Here is a 19,668-nt window from a genome sequence, read left to right on the forward strand (position 1 = left end):
TGAGTTTCTCCCCAGTTTTCTAGCTTTAGAGTTCTTGATTAATTTTTCCTACTTTTGCCTTCATCCTTCACTTGGGACTCCATCCCACAGTTTTGCTGTAAAATAATTAAAAGGTGTCACTGTGTCCATTTAGTAACTTTATTAAGTGGTGTTCTTAGACTGTCTTTTAAACATGGTACAGAAAATCAGTTCATCTTTGAATATCTTGACCAAAAAATCAGTGCTGAAGAAATTGGTGTGGGGGATGTGGCATTTTTTTTTTTCTGCTCTTCTTTTCATACTTGTGTATGATTGAAATCTGAATAAACTGTCATTTTCATGTTTGGGTTCATTGATTAAAGCATCCTGATTTTGACTTTTTCTCAAATCAGTTTTCCCTTTTAAAGTCTGTATACAATTATACTAAACTATTATTTTGTGATCTTAACATTACCAAAAATGAAAGGTTATGAGCAATGTATTATGTTTTGCTTTACACCGTGTCTCTTTGCCTTACAGATAGCACAACAATAGAAAAACTCAGAGCTATTTGTTTAGATCATGCCAAACTTGGAGAAAGCAGCCTTAGCCCATCTCTTGATTCACTTTTCTTCGGCCCTTCAGCCTCACAAGTGCTATATCTAACAGAGGTTAGTTTTTTCCCTTTTGAATTTACATTTTCTTAAATTTAACTTACAATTACAGTAAAATATTTTTGAAATGGTCAAGAAGTTCTTCGTTTTGGTGATAGCAAAAATGGAAGTAACAGCTCTCTTTTTAATACTGTTCTGTCTTTTTCTTTTTCCCTGCCAGGTTGTCTATGCCTTGTTAATGCCTGCTGGTGCACCTCTAGCTGATGAGCCGTCTGATTTTCAATTTCACTTCTTGAAAAGTGGTGGCTTACCCCTTGTCCTGAGTATGCTAACCAGAAATAACTTTTTACCAAATGCCGACATGGAAACTCGAAGGGGTGCCTACCTCAATGCTCTCAAAATAGCCAAATTATTGCTCACTGCTATTGGCTATGGCCATGTTCGAGCTGTGGCAGAAGCGTGTCAGCCAGGTGTAGAAGGCGTGAATTCTTTGACATCGGTAATACTGACTTTTAAAGCATTTTGATATCAGTAATTTTGATGGCATGTCCCACTGTTTGAAAGTTGATTCAGAATGCTTAAAGTTTTGTTTTATTTAGAACCTAATTTTAGAGCCTTTCTTCTATTAAATTCCTCTTGTTTTAAAAGCATAAATGCTCACTGATGATACTACTAACTTGAGAAGAGAGTTCCTTTCTGATCCCTTACTTCCTCTTGGAGTTTCAGTTATTTTCAGCCTGATTTTAAAATTCCAGATAATTTTAAAACTTGGTACAGCAGAGTAAGGTGCTTGCCTTATATGCAGCCTACCCGTGTTCAGTCCCAGCACTGCATATGTCCGCCTGAGCCCCACCAGGAGTGATCCCTAGCGCAGCCAGCTATGCCCCCAAACAAAAAACCTTATAAACTCAAAGTTGGCAGATAATACAAAAACATATTTGGTAATGAGAGATGTAGTTGTAATTGAGTTAGCCTCTTGCCAGCCTCCCTTCCTGTGTGATAGGCTTTAATTGACGTCCTACTTTGAGCTTATTCTTGCTCTGTCTTTGCCTTGGTGGCATCCTTAATCCAAAATTCTTAAAACAGTTCCAGCATTTGATGTTTATGTGAGGTCAGCCTTTGTGTTCATTTTGACGAAAGTTAGAATTTTTTTGTATGTCCCATAAGTGATAATTCATATAAATGACTAATAGAAGATAAAACATTTGGGGTTAGGTTTTTTGGTATGAAAGTGACTTAGGTCTTGAGCAGGGAAATTGGAATATTGAGTAAAGTGCATTTTTATCTTGTGGATAAAGTTACACTGTTGTGCAAAATTCACTTTTTTACTTTTCAAAAAATGTAATACTGAGGGGGATTAATAATACTCAGGAGTGTCTGACCAAAAGCATGAATATACATAATATGCTATTGTGCTTTAAGAGTCTCTTAAACAGAGATGGAATTAGATAGGGATGGAGCCAGTTGGTTTGACTTATCATTTATTCCTTATAAGTTATGCTGTTAGAAGAAAGTTGTTACAGTTAATGCACAATAGAAAAAAAAGAAAATCCACTTTGTTGGCAATGTGAATTAATGTTTATGTAAGACCACCAAGAGTTCCACAATGTCTGTAATAGAAGGTCACCTTGAGGTGGTGGTGAATAAATGGTTACATGCAAATTGTCACTCCAGGTAAAACTGTTAACTCTTTTCAGGTCACCCAAGTTACTCATGATCAAGCTGTGGTGCTACAAAATGCCCTTCAGACCATTCCTAATCCATCATCTGAGTGCATGCTTAGAAATGTGTCAATTCGCCTTGCTCAGCAAATATCTGATGAGGTTAGTATTGAATGTTTAAAGCTATAAGTTCTTTAAGAATATTTTCTTCCTCCTTTGACACTGGCAATTTAGAAATAATACTGGCAATTTGATACTTGGTTTACTTGGTTTGTCATTCACTCTAATGACATTTTAAAGTTCCTGTAATATAAATTTTACTTGTAAAAGTACTAGTTAGCAATTTCTGCTCTTAATTTTTTTCTTCATATATAATAAGTTGCACCCTTTAAAATATGTGTAATTTTGTGGATTTTTTACAAATGTGTGTATGTAAAATTGCTGTACTCAAGATGTATTTTTATCACTCGTTCTTTATGCCAATTCACAATCCTTTCTTGTCTCTCAACCCTTGACCTCAATCACTGCATAGTACACTACAGTACATAGTACAGTACAGTCAGCCAGAATAATGACTTTGAAAATTACCTGTTTTGGATTGGTAGGGGGTTTTGTTTTGGTTTTGTTTTGTTTTGTTTTGTTGTTTGGTTTTTTGTTTTTTTATTCCTGAGTTCAGTCCCCTAGTGAGTATTTCGTTGTTAATTTTCTACTTAGCAAAACACTTCTTAAAATTTCTTGACTTATTTGGTTTTTGGTACTTTGGACCACACTGCCAAATGTGAGCTGACTCCTGACTTCGGCATCACTCCTGGTGGTGCTTGGAGGACCATATGTGGTACTGGGGACTGAACCAGTGTCGGGGATGTGCAAGCTCTATACTCTTTCTCCGCCCCTTCTTCACTTGTATGGCTGTGAATAAAGCTGCTGTGAGTTGGCATAGATACCATAGTTTGTATTTCTCAGGTAAAAAGCAGGAGTGGAGAGGTTGAGTATCTTTTCATAGTCTTTTTTTCATTTTCTTATGAAAGTAACTTAGGGCCAATTCATAGCATGAGGAGGTTATTTTGTAATATCGCTATTAAAGACAGAAAGGGAGGTGAAACCAGGTTGGGAATCTGAGCTATTAAACTGCTACATGATCATTCCTATTTCCTTTATAACAACACACATTTTTCTCAGAAATTACTCATAGTTCTAACAACAGTTTCTATTACTCATGTCTTACAGGCTTCAAAATATATGCCTGATATATGTGTAATTAGAGCTATACAGAAAATTATCTGGGCATCAGGATGTGGGGCATTACAGCTTGTATTTAGCCCAAATGAAGAAATCACTAAAATTTATGAGAAGGTAAGAATTGTCACAGAAGTTTACTTACTAATCCTTTCAAATAAATGTTTAATTGTGCATGAAACAGGCTGATTCAGTCTGCTGTCGGTTGAAGTTCAATCATAACTTTAGGGGCCAAAAATTTAACTGGTAACATTAAGATAAAAATGGTAAAATTGTACTTTGAAAATGTCATTGCAGATTCTACCATAATCGATAATCGTGCTTTTTTGTTTTTGTTTCTGGGCATACCTGGAAGTCCTCAGGGGTTACTCCTGGCTATGGCGTTACTCCTGGCAGATCTCAGGGGACAATATGATTGAATCTGGGTTGGCCACACACAAAACAAGTGTCCTATCTGCTGTACTATTGCTCTGGCCCCAAGACTGCTTTTAAAATACGAAACTTAAAAGTTTTTTTTCCTATTCACTGGAGTCAAATACAATTTCCTCAGACTAAATTTTGTTTTTTCTAGTATTATATTTTTTTTATCATCTGTTCTTGTGTTTTAATTTTAGCAACTTGTACTGTGATATTTCTTTTTTTTTTTTTTTTTTTTTATTCTCTAAAAGCAATTCTCAAAGTTGAGTGTATTAGCCAATTAGGCATCATCACTATCCTGACAGAATAGAGACCAAGTTTGAAACACTTACTTTTGTTGTTCTGGGGCCGAACTGGTACCACACTCAGTGTGTTCATGGGCCTTTCTGGCTCTGCGCAGGAGTCGCCTCTGGCAGTACTGGGGGTCCAAACTGGGTCAATAAATGCCTTAACATATACAGTATCTCTGGTCCCTGCATTTAACTTTTTAAGTTTATCAACCACTTTCCTACAGCACATTTTAGGTTGTTAAAACTTACCTAAAAACTTGTTTCAAGGAAATTGCTTTAGACTAAATGTAACTATTAGTTAAGCTCCTTAATAGAACTAGTCAGAAGTTCCTAACCATGGTGCTGTAGTGGTTCTTGGGGAGAAATGACTTTAAGCCAAGTGGTTTGGGTGAGTAGATTGAGCTCTACATAGAAATTATGTGACTTCACTTAAATGCATTTCTAGATAATTTTCTCTTAACTAAAATTTTACAGACCAATGCAGGCAATGAACCAGACTTGGAAGATGAGCAAGTTTGCTGTGAAGCTTTGGAAGTGATGACATTATGTTTTGCCTTGATTCCGACAGCCTTAGATGCTCTTAGCAAAGAAAAGGCATGGCAAACATTCATTATTGATTTACTGTTGCACTGTCATAGCAAGTAAGTATATATTTTTCTTTATTTTTTAATTGAATCACTCTGAGTTACAAAATTACAATGGTATTTGTGATTGCGTTTCAGACATATATTGTTCCAACAGTAAATCTATATTTTTGTCAATAGAAAAAAATAATCCATCTCAGAAATCAAATATTTATTGATATTTAGGAAATTTTGATTTAACCGTATTTTGCCAAGAAAACAGACTTGTTTGGGTTAGTTTCTGCAGAACTCCAGCATACTAATTTTCAGAGTACTGTTTTGTTTTGTTTTTGCTTTTTGGGTCACACACAGCGATGCACAGGGGTTACTCCTGGCTCTACACTCACTCCTGGCGGTGCTGGGGGACCATATGGGACGCTGGGAGTCGAGCCCGGGTCGGCCACGTGCAAGGCAAATGCCCTACCCGCTGTGCTATCACTCCAGCCCAGTACTGATTTTTTTAATTTACAGAATTAGGTTTTCTCTGAGAGAGAACCTCATGTGTTGTATACCTCCTGCTTGGTTGTTTTAAAATATCTAGTATTTGTGTGTAGATTAAATGGGACATTAACCTCCTGTCTGGCATACTGAGGTGCCAGGTTTTAATTATGAATTTCTTGATCAAATATGAATAAAGAGTAAAAAGTCATTGTTAAGCCCTTATTTTCAGAATTGATTTGATGGTGAATTTTCCTTGCTCCTTACACTCGGCCTCCCAGACCTCTTCTTAGTAGTCTCTTTTTCTTCCATACCACAATACTAATCTTGTTATCATATACTGTTGTATTTCAAGTTTTTATTTAGGTGGGTATGTGTTTTTAACTTAAACCAGCATGTGTTGCTTTTATGCTCTTTGTCATTAACTGATTCATGGGGGCATTTGGAGGCCAGACCTGGTATAGTGCTTTCATGGCAGAACTGACTAGTCTGGTTAGTGTGTACAAGTGAGGGAGTAAAATAATGAAAAGATACTAGTAGGAATCATTTTACACAAAGTCTTTGATGGTAAACTGACAGGCAATTTCATTAATAAATTTGTCAAGTACCTATACTACACTATTCTAGGGATAAATCTAAACTAAAAGAAAATTTTAGCTTTCTTAAGATCTGTCCACTAATAGCAATGGAGACTGGCAAAGGGAAACAGGGCAACGTGTAGTATATTCAATTGGTGCAGACAGGAAGAGAAGGAAAGAGAGTGGGGCTTGTCAGTGGTATTTTATATAGGATGTTCAGAGACTGACTCCCTAAAAAAGGTGGTCTTGAGACAATACTCTGAAAGAATTATATAATAGAGAAGTATGTTTGAAGCAGAAGGAGCAGATGTAAATGTCCTGACGTATCTGGTACTTGGCATGTCCCATAACCCAGGCACTAAGTTCTGTAGGCATAGTGGCGAACTGAATAGATGATTATTTTTTTTTTTTTTTGCTTTTTGGGTCACACCCAGCGATGCTCAGGGGTTACTCCTGGCTTTGCACTCAGGAATTGCTCCTGGCGGTGCTCGGGGGACCATATGGCATGCTGGGGATTGAACCCGGGTCAGCCGCGTGCAAGGCGAATGCCCTACCCACTGTGCTATCGCTCCGGCCCCTAGATGATATCTTTTGTCTCAGCATTTATTCCACTGAAATTTGGGGGTGGGTGTGCCATGTGTTTCAGAATCCATTGTGATGAAGTAAGTTCTTAGTACTGGGCCTAAAGACGTGTTTTTTTCTCTTGGTTATCACAGAGAATACTGTATAACCCAGTATTGTTCTCAATCTTTGACACACTAGAACACAACTTGCTAGGCCTGACCTCCATTTTTTCTTATTTTAACCTCTCTGGGATGCTTTGGGAGTCACTAGTCTAAAATAAGAACAGAAAGTTTCCCTGTTGTAATTGCAAGTACTTGCTCCAAAGCACAATTGGATGTAAGTTCAGTGAAAGGTTTTAAAGTTCATTGCAGTACTGTTCACAATAGCCAAAATCTGGAAACAACCCAAGGGCCCTGGAACAGATGACTGGTTAAAGAAACTTTGGTACATCTACACAATGGAATACTATGCAGCTGTTAGGAGAGATGAAGTCATGAAATTTTTGCTTATAAATGGATAGGCATGGAGAGTATCATGCTAAGTGAAATGAGTCAGAAAGAGAGGGACAGACATAGAAGGACTGCACTCATTTGTGGAGTATAAAATAACATGAGGCTGACACCCAAGGACAGTAGATACAAGGGCCAGGAGGATTGGCCCATAGCTGGAAGACTGCTTCATGAGTGGAGGGGAGAAGGCAGATGGAATAGAGAAGGGATCACTAAGGAAATGATGGCTGGTGCAGTCAGTCGCGATGGGAGATGCGTGCCGAAAGTAGATAATGGACCAAACATGGTGACCTCTCAGTGTCTGTTGCAAGCCATAATGCCCAAAAGTAGAGAGAGTATGGGGAATATTTGATTGATCATTGTGTGATTGTACACCAAACATGAAAGCTTGTAACTATCTCACAGTGATTCAATAAAAATTAAAAAATAAAATAAATTTCAATGTAAAACATCTTACATCAGAGGAGCATGCCAGTCTAAGAAAGTTGGCTATTAGGATTTATTCCTCAAAATCCTTCAGTGACACTTTGATCTTGTGGCTTTCAACACACTGCCTAAATTAATCTAGTAAATGTTGCTGGCTTAAGGGACTGTTAATGTTATTTTTACCATTAATTTACCTACTCTTTCTCTCTCCATTCCCAGAGAAACCGGTGTTGGAATTTATCTTCCTGCATGAAAATAATATATTAAATGTCAAACATTTCTCTTTCAGAACTGTTCGCCAGGTGGCCCAGGAGCAGTTCTTTCTAATGTGCACCAGATGTTGCATGGGACACAGGCCTCTGCTATTCTTCATTACTCTGCTCTTTACCGTTTTGGGGGTGAGACTTTTTTTAAATATGTTTTATCAATTGATGCATTCTTTAAGCAAATGTTCAGGATGGGTTTTGGCATATATTTTAGCAGTTTGCATAACCCAGGGGATGTAGCTTAGTGATAGATAAATCAATGCTTTATTGCATGTATGACGCCCTGGGTTTGAACTCTGCCACTGAAAATAACGATAGATCAATTGATACTTAATAAACTACTAGCAATTTTCCTTGCTGTTTCATTTATTACTCTAGTTAATTCCGGGGTTTTCTTAAAAGTAGATTTTGGGTGTGACCGTATAAATTAAAATGATTATGCCTTATTGTTTCAGAGTACAGCCAAAGAGAGAGCTAAACATTCAGGCGACTACTTCACTCTTCTCAGACACCTTCTCAATTATGCCTACAATAGTAATATTAACATGCCCAATGCTGAAGTTCTTCTCAATAATGAAATTGATTGGCTTAAGAGAATTAGGGTAAGTTATATTTAACATTATGTCAGAAAACCATGCCTTGTTACATAGTTTTGAGCATTTTCATCAAATGAACACCAAAAAGAACCAAAAACTGTGAATAGGGACCCCAGGGACCTACTGTTGTTGGGTATTTGTTAGTGTTGCCCATTATCCAGATAGTACATAACTAGTTTTGTAAAATACTTTATCTGATACCAGGGATATTGATTTTTTAGCATCTATTATTGTAGAATTGGGGGAATTTTTGCTAGTCGTCTTCTTGGACTGTTTTAATAATAAGTGAGTCTGATTAGCATTTAACTCTAGATCTTAATATTAACTGTTATGTGTAAATATATTTATGAAGAAATTTATATAAATTCTAGAAATTTTAACATCTAGAAAGTTCTAAAAAGAAATTAACATTGTTTGAAATGGAAAGATTTGATGAAATTGCCTTATTTCTGTCCAGCATTTCTCTTGTGTTCTCCAGCTTTCCTTTGTAAATTTGACATTTGAGTTTAGATTGTATTCATCTGTTTTTTAGGATGATGTTAAAAGAACAGGTGAAACAGGTGTTGAAGAGACAATCTTGGAAGGCCACCTTGGGGTAACAAAAGAGTTACTGGCCTTTCAAACTCCTGAGAAAAAGTATCATATTGGTTGTGAAAAAGGAGGTGCTAATCTCATTAAAGTAAGTTCTGACCTCTTGTTCCTAAAGTAGATCTTAGAACCTTTTAAATGTTTATGAGCAAATCTGGTTAACAATACAATATCAAGTCTTCTCATGGCCATTGCTGTTTCCTCCTTTTTTATTTTTATTTTTATTTTTCTGCCCTAGAAACAGGGATAGAACCTAGGTCTCCTACATGAAGGGCATGCACTTGGCTCTGAGAATTAGCACAGGGCTTACCATAGTGACTTTTGCAAGTAGCTTATTCAATTTTTTGTATGAATAAAAACCCCAAGCTTTTTCAAATAAAATATTTTTCTATTTAGAATATCTGTAATTTCCACTTTACACTATTTAAGATGTGATATTCTATTGTCTACATTTTTGTTTGTTTTGTTTGCAACCTGGGGTGCTGTGGTGGATTGGGGGTAGAGAGAGGGCTGTTAATGACAGGAATCCACTGTAGGGCTCTCAAATGCACAGCACTTTGGCCTTGGATTTTGTTTTTTCTCTTTAATGACTTAATTGGCATGGGTCATAAATATATTTGGGGGGTGGGAATGAGGGTTGAATCTGCAAACAAATAATGTTCTCGAGTCCTTTATGCCTCCATCTCCTCTGCCCTTTATGTAGTAAGTAAAGAAAAAAATTGTTTTTTGTTTTTTGTGTTTTGTTTTTGTTTTTGTTTTTTTGCTTTTGGGGTTACGTCAGGTGATGCACAGGGGTTACTCCTGGCTCTGCACTCAGGAATCACTCCTGGCGGTACTCGAGGGACCATATGGGATGCTGGGAATCAAACCCATGTTGGCCACATGCAAGGCAAACGCCCTATCTGCTGTGCTGTCATTTCAGCCCCAAGAAAAATATTTTAATACATCTAATTTTTATTTAAAATGAGTTTTGAGAAACCTGAGGTTAATAGCAAGAGTAAGCTTATTTAAAGAACAGATTTTATAAAATACTGTGCTTAGTTGCTCTTGATATTTAAATTTTTAGTTAATAGAGTTCTAAGCAAGATCTTTTTTCGGGGTTTTTTTTTCTTTGTGTGTGTGTGTGTGTGTGTGTGTGTGTGTGTGTGATAATTTTTAGGGACTATTCTTGGTTCTGTGCTCAGGAAAAAAAACCCTGGGGGAGAGGAGGTGGGGATCATACATTGTGCTTGGGGGTTTTAACCTGGCTTAGCTGCATGCAAGTCAAGCATCCTCTCCAGTCCCTAAAGTGAAGTCTTTTATCAAAAAGTGAGGTATTTTAGGGGCTGGAGCGATAGCACAGCGGGTAGGGCGTTTGCCTTGTATGCGGCCGACCCAGGTTCGATTCCCAGCATCCCATATGGTCCCCTGAGCACCCCCAGGGTTGATTCCTGAGTGCAGAGCCAGGAGGAACCCCTGTGCATTGCCAGGTGTGACCCAAAAAGCAAAAAGAAATAAAAGTGAGGTATTTTTAACTTCAAATTCCAAGTATTTTTTAAGTAGTATTTCATATGTAATACATGTAACACTGCAACACTGTCATCTTCTTGTTCGTTTGCTGGAGCGGGCACCAGTAACATCTCCGTTGTGAGACTTGTTACTGTTTTTGGTATATCGAATGCACTGGAGCTTTCCAGGCTCTGCCCTGCAGGTGGGATACTCTCAGTAGCTTGCTGGGCTCTCCAAGAGGGATGGTTGCGTGCAAGGCAAATGCCCTGCCCACTGTCCTGTCAGGATGGCGGGCGGGGGGGGGGTGGTGGTGATGTAATACATAGTGTGTAAAATGGGACTGGAGCGATAGTACAGCAGGCAGGGTGCTTGCATGGGACCGATTTGGGTTCCAACCCTGGCACCCCATATTGCCCCCCAAGCCCCATCAGGAGTGTGCCTCAGTACTACCCAACCCCCAACCCCCTCCCAAGTTACACCGTGTACTAATGTTTAATCCTTTTTTTTCTACTCTTGTAGGAATTGATTGATGATTTCATCTTCCCTGCATCTAATGTTTACCTGCAATATATGAGAAATGGAGAACTGCCTGCAGAACAGGCCATTCCTGTTTGTGGTTCACCAGCTACCATTAATGCTGGTTTTGAGTTACTTGTAGCATTAGCTGTTGGCTGTGTGAGGAATCTCAAACAGATAGTAGATTCTTTGACTGAAATGTATTATATTGGCACAGCAATAACTAGTAAGTATTTCTCTCACACTTTTTTACTGACCATGGTACTGAGATGTGGGGGGAGCGTGTGATGCCAGGAATCAAACCCAAAGCCTCACACATGTGAAATACACGCTTTACCATTTGAGCTGCCTTCATGCCCAGCCCCTAGTATTTTTGACAGATTGTTTTCAAATTAAATTTTCCTGCTTTAACATTTTTAGAAAATGGATGTACAACTTAAAGCCATTTAAACAGATAACCTTAAAATTAGAAAATATTTCAAATTTTTGTTAGAGGTCTTCTATAAATGGTACAAGTATATAATATTCAAGTCAGGAACAAAACTGAAACTTGAGTAATAGTTAAAATGTCACAATTAAACTTTGAAGTAATATGCTTATGAAAAATCCTTTAATGCCCTAGTGAAACTTTTTTCATGTGAACTTTAAGAAAATAGGGTTTTAAAGGGTTAGAATGAGAAATGTAACATTTTAGTCTTTTTTTAGTACACCTCAGTACTTCCATGAAGCCCATCAAATATATTATAGACTCTAGATCTTACTGAAGCTTCAAAGAGGTGAGGCAATGGTATAAAAAGCAGAGATTTGGGGCCAGAGAAGTGGTACAGCAGATACTATACAAATACAGCAGAGGCTTTTGTTGATCTAGAATGCTTAAGACCATTATTATAGTAAATATTTAAAAGAATGTCCAATGGTTTTTTGAAATGTTGTGTTTCAGGATATAAGAAAACTTGAAATATTTTTAGAAGCTGTTCATACTCCTAACTCCAGCGCTACAAAATGTTTTAAACCACATTAAAGTGTGAGCCACCAGTGGCACACACCTGCCTCAATGAGTTAACGTGCTTAAAAGATTAGTCTTTTACCTATGTAATAAGGCAGGGTTTTAATGGTTTTTAGAGAATTTTGTTATTTTGAATTTTGCATTTACTATTCAAAATGTTCATTTTGTTCACTTTCCCCTAGACATACATTGGCTATTTCACTTTAGTGTACTGTAAATTATTTAATCAGTCCCTAGATGAGTTTTTACCTACTGGCCTTCAGACCTTGGCTTTCTGCTGAGATTTTCTTCAGGTCCAGGTCAAACTTACGGCTTCTTATCACACTTAGATCGGGAGATGCAGAAGTTCCCAGACTTGTTTGACCTAAGGACTCCTTTACAGAGAAAAAATACTCTGTGTGCCTCAATGGCACCTCAGGCTACTACTGTCTCACCTGGATCATTCAATACCCCCACCCCTCAAAGGGAAAGGGACGGTACAGTTCACTTTGAGAAACACTGATAATAGTGGCCACCGTGATAGTTTTGGGAAATGGTGGTTTTAAACTATTCCCCTAGAGCCTAGCTTCATGATCCCATATGGGCTCACATAGCCTTTTTAAAATTAAAAGAAAATTATGAATGTTTTATTAGTAAATTATTCCTCTGTGTGCGTGCATGCCTGCCTAGGATCACATAAACATTTCCTGGACATAAATGGGTCACTTACAGAAAAAGTTTTAAGAAGCTCTGCCCTCAACAATTTTATTTACATTGCTTACTAACTGGAAGTGTAATGCACAGTTCATTGCAGCAGTAAAGCTAAAAATATAAGAAGCTTAAAGGTTCACACTGAAATTACCATTGTTTTATCTTGTGTGAATACTTTCAAGGTGCAAAAGCAACATCAGATTAACTATGGGCTTGTGGATAAGGGTAAGAAGGGTAAGAATCTGTAGTGGTATATTTTGCTCTGTGCATTAGGTTTTTGATGGTGAGCACTGCTTCAGGTGCCTATAGAAATGTGGAAATTTTGTGTTAATTAACTAGCCTACTGGGGCTAGTTGTGGGCAAAATAATTGTATTCGTACTACACGAATCTTTCATTTTTACTCAGCCTGTGAAGCACTTACTGAGTGGGAATACCTGCCTCCTGTTGGACCCCGCCCACCGAAGGGTTTTGTGGGTCTGAAAAATGCTGGTGCTACTTGTTACATGAATTCTGTGATACAGCAACTCTACATGATTCCATCCATCAGGAATGGTATTCTTGCAATTGAGGGCACAGGTAGTGACGTTGATGATGATATGTCTGGGGATGAGAAGCAAGACAGCGAGGTAATTGTTGTTTTCTGTGTTTCAACTTACACCAATTGTTCTAGAAAATGCTGTGCTTTCATTAAACTTACGTACATCTTAAAAAATAAAACTAGTGGGGTCAGAGAGATAGATATTACAGGGATTAAGCTGCTCGCCTTACACGTGACCAGTCCTGGTTCGATCCCCAGCACCACCACCAAGAGTGATGCCTAAGCCCAAAGCAGTGAACAAGCCCTAATCCCAGCCTGGTAGCCCAAAGTCACCGTGCCCTGCCACTGCCCCCAGAAAATTAAAGAATCAGAATTTCACAGCTGGAATTGCTACCTCTTCACATAATATGGTGCTATGGGGGAGGAGGGTGTCAAGGTTTTTGTATATTCTAGAATTTTCACTTGTATTGCTAATGTCAATAGCTCCATTTTTTTAATAATATGCCTGTTTTATATTTGTGCTTGTTCATCTGTTTATCTAGATCGCCGCTCCTGCTTAGGAAACAGACTTATTTTTCTCTTCCCTATTTGTTGTTTAAATTCTAGCTTTGTAGTTTCCCTTCTGGAATGTTCTATTAAGTACAAATACATAATTAATTGTACTGTGGCAAGAATGAGGCACACAGAATCATATTTCAAATAAGTGTCTCAACTTAGTTATATTGTCACCCCTCTATAATCAGTGGGGATTTTGCTGGGTTGTGGGGAGGGGGTTGCGGGGCCAGGAGTAGATTTCTTATTTATTTCCTTAGGTGATAGGTTTTTCGTGAGGTGGTTATTGTTTGTTTCTGTATCACAGGGCTGAAAATTCTTCAGCCACCTTTTCCTTTCCATTTTTGTGAATTGGACTACTCATAAGTGGAATTATATCCCCCCTTTTTTGTAATCTGTATTCCATTTTACATAATATCCTCAAGGTTTATCTTGTCTTAGGATGTGTCCAGATTGCCTTCCTTTTTCAGACTAATGAATAATCATTGTAGGCATATATGACATTTTTCTTATTCATTAATGAACACCTGGGTTGATTTGACCTTTTTTCTATGTCGAATGCATTCATTGCTGTGAACATGAGTATGCAAATAACTCTCTGAGACCTTTCTCTATTTCTTTGGGTGTTGGAATTGCTGTATCATGTCTGAATTTTACTTGAATGTTGTGAGGGAGTTTTCCATAATGCTTGCACCGTTGTGATGACATATGTCTGGGGATGAGAAGCAAGACAGTTCACATTCCCACCAACAATGCACAAGGGTTCCGATTTGTTTACGCAAGTCTTTCGTTTGCATTAGGTTTAATAGGTCTGTCTTGTCTTTCATTTCCTGTTTCCTTGGTGTCATAATTGCCAGATCCAGTATTGTAATGCATTTTCCTGCTCTTGCATTCACATTGTGTGAATTTTGTATACAGTGTTAAAAATCCAGTTTAATTCTTTTTGCATGTGGATGTCTAGTTTTTCCAGTGCTTTTTATTGAAGAATAATACTCTTTTTTTGTTTTTTGTTTTGGGGCCACACCTGGCAATGCTCAGGGGTTACTCCTGGCTCTACACTCAGGAATTACTCCTGGTGGTTCTCGGGGACCAAATGGGATGCTGGGGACAGAACCCGGGTCGGCCGTATGCAAGGCAAGCGCCCTATCCTCTATACTATCGCTCTGGCCCACGAAGAAGAATAATACTCTTAATGTTGTGAGTTCCATACCTGTTGGTGCCGGGGATCAAACCCCTGGCCTCACGTATGCAAGACTTGTGCTCTGTCACTTGAAGCACATTCACGGCACCCTACTATTCTTATGTGTATTTTATTGAATGATTATAGTTTTGTGTGCTTTGTGTATATAATTCTTGTAATTATTATCTCATAATTCTTAAAAGCTAGAAAAAGACTGGTTGTTGCCATTTACACATGAGGCAAAATTTAGAAAGGTTAAGTAATTTTATATACTGTAGATAACTTGTGTTTAAGTCACATAGCCTCTGTGTCCAATCATTCTAATTATTCTATGTTATATACCTGTGTTACGTAGTTATTTTATGACAACCGTTACATGAAATGGTGATGATAAATACTTTTAACTGTAAGTTAAAATTTGTATATTGAAAATGGAGTGCTTCATAAATAAAAGTATAGGTTATTCACTCACTTTTGTTTGTTGGTTCTAGAGCAATGTTGATCCCAGAGATGATGTGTTTGGGTATCCTCAACAATTTGAAGACAAACCGGCATTAAGTAAAACAGAAGATAGAAAAGAATATAATATTGGAGTTCTTAGACACCTTCAGGTCATTTTTGGACATTTAGCTGCTTCTCGACTACAGTACTATGTGCCGAGAGGATTTTGGAAACAGTTTAGGTAAAGTATGGGTGGATGGATAGTCATAGGGGTAGCTGTTTAAACTGCATCTTAACACACTAACTTTAAACTTCTAAGATATATCTTAGAAGGCCTTTCTTATGTTTAATTCTTGTGGTGATATTCGAACTTTTATTCCTCATTTTACTCAGGTTTTTCCCTTTTTGTGGGGAGTTTCTCTTCACTGTCCCCTAAAAGGAAGAGGTAAAAAGTGTCACAGCAAGAAGTAGCAATGGGGGCTGGAGCAATAGCACAGCGGGTAGGGCGTTTGCCTTGCATGCAGCTGACCCAGGTTCGATTCCCAGCATCCCATATGGTCCCCGAGCACCGCCAGGAGTAATTCCTGAGTGCACGAGCCAGGAGTAACCCCTGTGCATCGCCGGGTGTGACCCCCCAAAAGCAAAAAGAGTAGCAGCGTTCTTTAGTCTCTAGAGATATTAATAGGTTTGTTAGGTTTGTTTTGAATTAAAAAAAAAAATACAGAGGGCCAGCCTGAGAGATAGTAGTACAGCAGTTGACATGCTTGCTTTGCAGTCCATTGACACTGGTTCGAATCCTTAGCACCACATATGGTTCCCTCTGGGGCTCAAAAAAACCAGGAATGGGGTTGGAAGGGAGGGAAAAGAATGAACACTTCTATTTCCCATGCCACCCAGAAAATACAAAACTATACATTGATCATTCCCAGCAGTGCCTAGGTTTTAGCAGTATCAGTTCTCATTTTATCATATACAGAATTGAGTTTGTTTTTCCAGGATTGATTTGCTTAATTTATGTCATCGGGTTATTAAAAGACATCCATTCCAAATGCATCAAAACCATCTTTTCCGTTGGGAAAAATATGTAATAGAATCTACATAAGAGTAATATGATACCTACACACCCCATTTTTATAGCATCTTCAGTTGGATTCAAAATGCGTTCATACCACCTAAAGCAACTATCCTTCTTGAAGCCATAATGTCCATAACCTACACAACTTGTAATTCTGAGTGGAGTGGCACTTTTACTTTGAGCCTCCACGTTCTTGTCTACTCATTCTATTCATTAACTTCTACTCATACCCTAATGTAGTTGAATAAAATTGTTGGCTACCTAGAATGTTTTGTTTGGGGGTCACATGTGTCTGTGCTTGGGGTTTATTCCTCACTCTGAGCCTGATGTGGCCTGGGACCATGTGGATGGAGTGCCAGGCTCAGTAGTCAGGGTTGGCCACTAACTAGCAAGACAAAAGCCTTATCTATGGTACTATCTCTCCGACTGCTACACTGCCTCTTTGTAGCACGGTAGCACTGTCGTCCCGCCTTGCTCGAGCGGGCACCAGTAATGTCTCCATTGTGAGACTTGTTACTGTTTTTGGCATATTGAATTCGCCACGGGAGCTTGCCAGGCTCTCTGAGAGGGACGGAGGAATCGAACTCCGGTCGGCCGCATGTGTACGTGTTCTTGAAATTTCAAAAACTGTGTTTTATTTTATTTACTAGGCTTTGGGGTGAACCTGTTAATCTGCGTGAGCAACATGATGCTTTAGAATTCTTTAATTCGTTGGTCGATAGTTTAGATGAAGCTTTGAAAGCCTTAGGGCATCCAGCTATGCTGAGTAAAGTCTTAGGAGGTTCCTTTGCTGATCAAAAGATTTGTCAAGGCTGCCCACACAGGTAAGTGCTAACTAGATATTTAGAGTGTGCACATCAATTTGCTAAAATAATTTTTCACTCATCACGTTCATAAATGGAATAGACCACCAATAACTACCTAATGTTAGTATATATACTAACACTTTTTATTAGAGTCTCAACGGGGAGAGACTTTCGGGGGGTGAAGGGGGTTCTTTTGTCAACTTTTGGTTTCTTTCACCCGCTTAGTCTCTTAGAATCTTATTCTCCTTCACATTCTTTTGTGTGTGGTCATTTCAGAGTGAAATGGCAATTTGCGTATAACTCAGATGTTAACTTAAAATTTCTCCTAATCATAGAATGTAAAGCATTGCAAAATGCTGTCGAGTGCATTTAGTATCATTGAAGGTGACTTTGCAGTTTCACTTGTATATTGTCAGTGTTGGTTTGTAATCCCATTTAGCCGAAGCATCGCTCTGCAGTGTAGGCTGTCTTAGATATAATGATGGTTCTTACGTAGTTGCTTGGACACAATTGGGTTTTAAACCTAGGGGTATTATTAGGAGAGAGGTGATAATACAGAAATGAGAAATTGTCATAAGGCTAAATCATTGTGGATGAGAGTATATTATCCTACCTTTTACAGAAGAACTATTGGCTACCATCTTTGAATGTTTCATATCTTTTTCTCCCTATTTAAATTGAGGGACTATTTTAAATATTGAATATACTTCGTTAGCTTACACATGAAAGTTACTCTCAACAGTTACTGAGTTAATTTGATGCTTGCGAATGTTATTTTCCATACATTCGGTGTTTAAAATTACGGGTGTCTTGTTAAGAATATGAAAATTCCCTTGGTTCAACCAAACAACATGAGATTCTTGATTCCTACTCAGATTGCTTATCCCCTACTTACTTGTGTGTTCAAATTTACAGAAAATCCAGACCATTCATAGTTGTAAATAATCCTTTTTACAACTATGTTAAATAGTTGTAAATGAGTCATTATTTAAATAATAATGAGTGCATGCTTTTGGTTGTTGTGAATTTCTAAGTGGCTAATACTGGAAATAGCTCCATAGTTAGACTATGTAAGTAGAGCTTAAGCTGAGAAGCCAAAGAGACTGATTTTAGGATATTTTGTCTAGTAAACTTGAGCCAGTTAACTTTTCTGTACCCTATTTCCTTCAAATCTGAAGTAAATAATAGTGATGCTTCTCAGGTGTATAATGATGACAAAAAGGACTAGTGTGTAACCAGAGATAGTCCAGAGGGAAGGGCACTTGCCTTGCACATGACTGAGCCCCGGGTTCGATTCCAAGCACCCCATATGGTCCCCCGAATCCCACCAGAAGTAATGACAGAGCCGGGGAGAGTTGCCTAGTATATGCAATGTGTAACTATAATAAAGGCCCATCATACAGTAAGCAACTAGTAAATGATAACTGTCATTTATCAGTAGCCTCCTGTAACTTAATGTTTGTTCTATTATAAATATTGCAATTGTAGTCTTACTTTTAAGTGTATGACTAGAATGTGCAGGAAACTAAGGAATAAATTATTTTTGACCATTTCTTAAATAATATCTTCAGATACGAATGTGAAGAATCTTTTACGACTTTGAATGTAGACATTAGAAATCACCAAAATCTTCTTGATTCTTTGGAACAATATGTCAAAGGAGATTTATTAGAAGGTGCAAATGCATATCATTGTGAAAAATGCAACAAAAAGGTATGGATTGTCCAGTTTTGTTTAGAATAATTACTACACTTTAAAAAAATAAATAAAATAATTACTACACTTAATGTATTTCCTTCCCTTCTTTGTTATACTGGTAACAGGTAGTATCTGAAAGTCTTTGTGCGGTTAGAAACAAATAGTGTCAGTCAGTCAGACAGACTAGGAAAAAACAGGGTAAATCAGGTAAAGTGAATCATTTTGGAAGTCATAATAACATACCGTTGGACTCTTCAATGTGAAAGAATAAGAGAAAAGATTACTTATTTCCAAAATTACTTGCCAAAACCAGGACTTTGGGGGCTAGAGAGATACTTAGAGAAGTTAAGGTGCATGTTTAACCTGCACATAGCTGACCCTGGTTTTATCCTGACACCCTGTAGGCACTGCCAGGTATGGCCCAAAACCCCCCCCCAAAAAGCCGTGTGAATCAGATTTTTTCCCCTTCATCCCCAGTCATGTTTGCACTTTCTTAACTCTTTGTAAGAAACAATTTACATGTATATCACATGTGCATTAAATAATGCTCATCTTCCTTGGGTCCTACACACCTATATTGCTTTGACTTTGCATACCACTTACACATTAGTCCAGAGATAAGTACTTGAGGCAAGTTACTAATCCTTAATTTTGAGATTCAGTTAAAACTGTTCGATAGGTTGTTTATAAATTTACTACTTGGGCTAGTGTTAGCTTATTACCTGGCTACTTGATTGCCTGACTATTTTATATGCTACTTCGTTTTTTCAGTGTGCTCTTGGCAGTCTACCTTTTCAAAACTGTCATTTAACAAGCAGCTGGAGAGATACAGTACAGTGGGTAGGGCACTTGACTTGCAAGCTGCCTACCTGGTTTCAAGTGATCCCCCATAATTTTATGGTCAGCCAAACCC

General features: G+C 38.0%; 1 protein-coding gene across 7 annotated transcripts in view; it reads left to right on the forward strand.

Annotated features, from left to right (window-relative positions):
• Positions 1–19,668, forward strand: part of USP9X (ubiquitin specific peptidase 9 X-linked) — a 105,227-nt gene that overhangs the window by 68,757 nt on the left and 16,802 nt on the right. For 4 of the 7 annotated variants that reach the window (XM_055119690.1, XM_055119691.1, XM_055119692.1 and 1 more), the window contains exons 22-34: positions 499–629; positions 793–1,071; positions 2,270–2,395; positions 3,461–3,586; positions 4,651–4,817; positions 7,604–7,712; positions 8,036–8,182; positions 8,709–8,855; positions 10,772–10,994; positions 12,871–13,091; positions 15,227–15,417; positions 16,902–17,075; positions 18,629–18,770. In XM_055119690.1, the coding sequence (XP_054975665.1) occupies positions 499–629; positions 793–1,071; positions 2,270–2,395; positions 3,461–3,586; positions 4,651–4,817; positions 7,604–7,712; positions 8,036–8,182; positions 8,709–8,855; positions 10,772–10,994; positions 12,871–13,091; positions 15,227–15,417; positions 16,902–17,075; positions 18,629–18,770 (2,183 nt within the window). Of the gene's footprint in view, positions 1–498; positions 630–792; positions 1,072–2,269; positions 2,396–3,460; positions 3,587–4,650; positions 4,818–7,603; positions 7,713–8,035; positions 8,183–8,708; positions 8,856–10,771; positions 10,995–12,870; positions 13,092–14,593; positions 14,690–15,226; positions 15,418–16,901; positions 17,076–18,628; positions 18,771–19,668 lie in introns of all 7 variants that reach the window. The other 3 variants (XM_055119687.1, XM_055119688.1, XM_055119689.1) reach the window with 1 other exon arrangement.

This window comes from Sorex araneus, chromosome X (assembly GCF_027595985.1).
Source record: "Sorex araneus isolate mSorAra2 chromosome X, mSorAra2.pri, whole genome shotgun sequence".
NCBI classification, from domain to species: domain Eukaryota; kingdom Metazoa; phylum Chordata; class Mammalia; order Eulipotyphla; family Soricidae; genus Sorex; species Sorex araneus.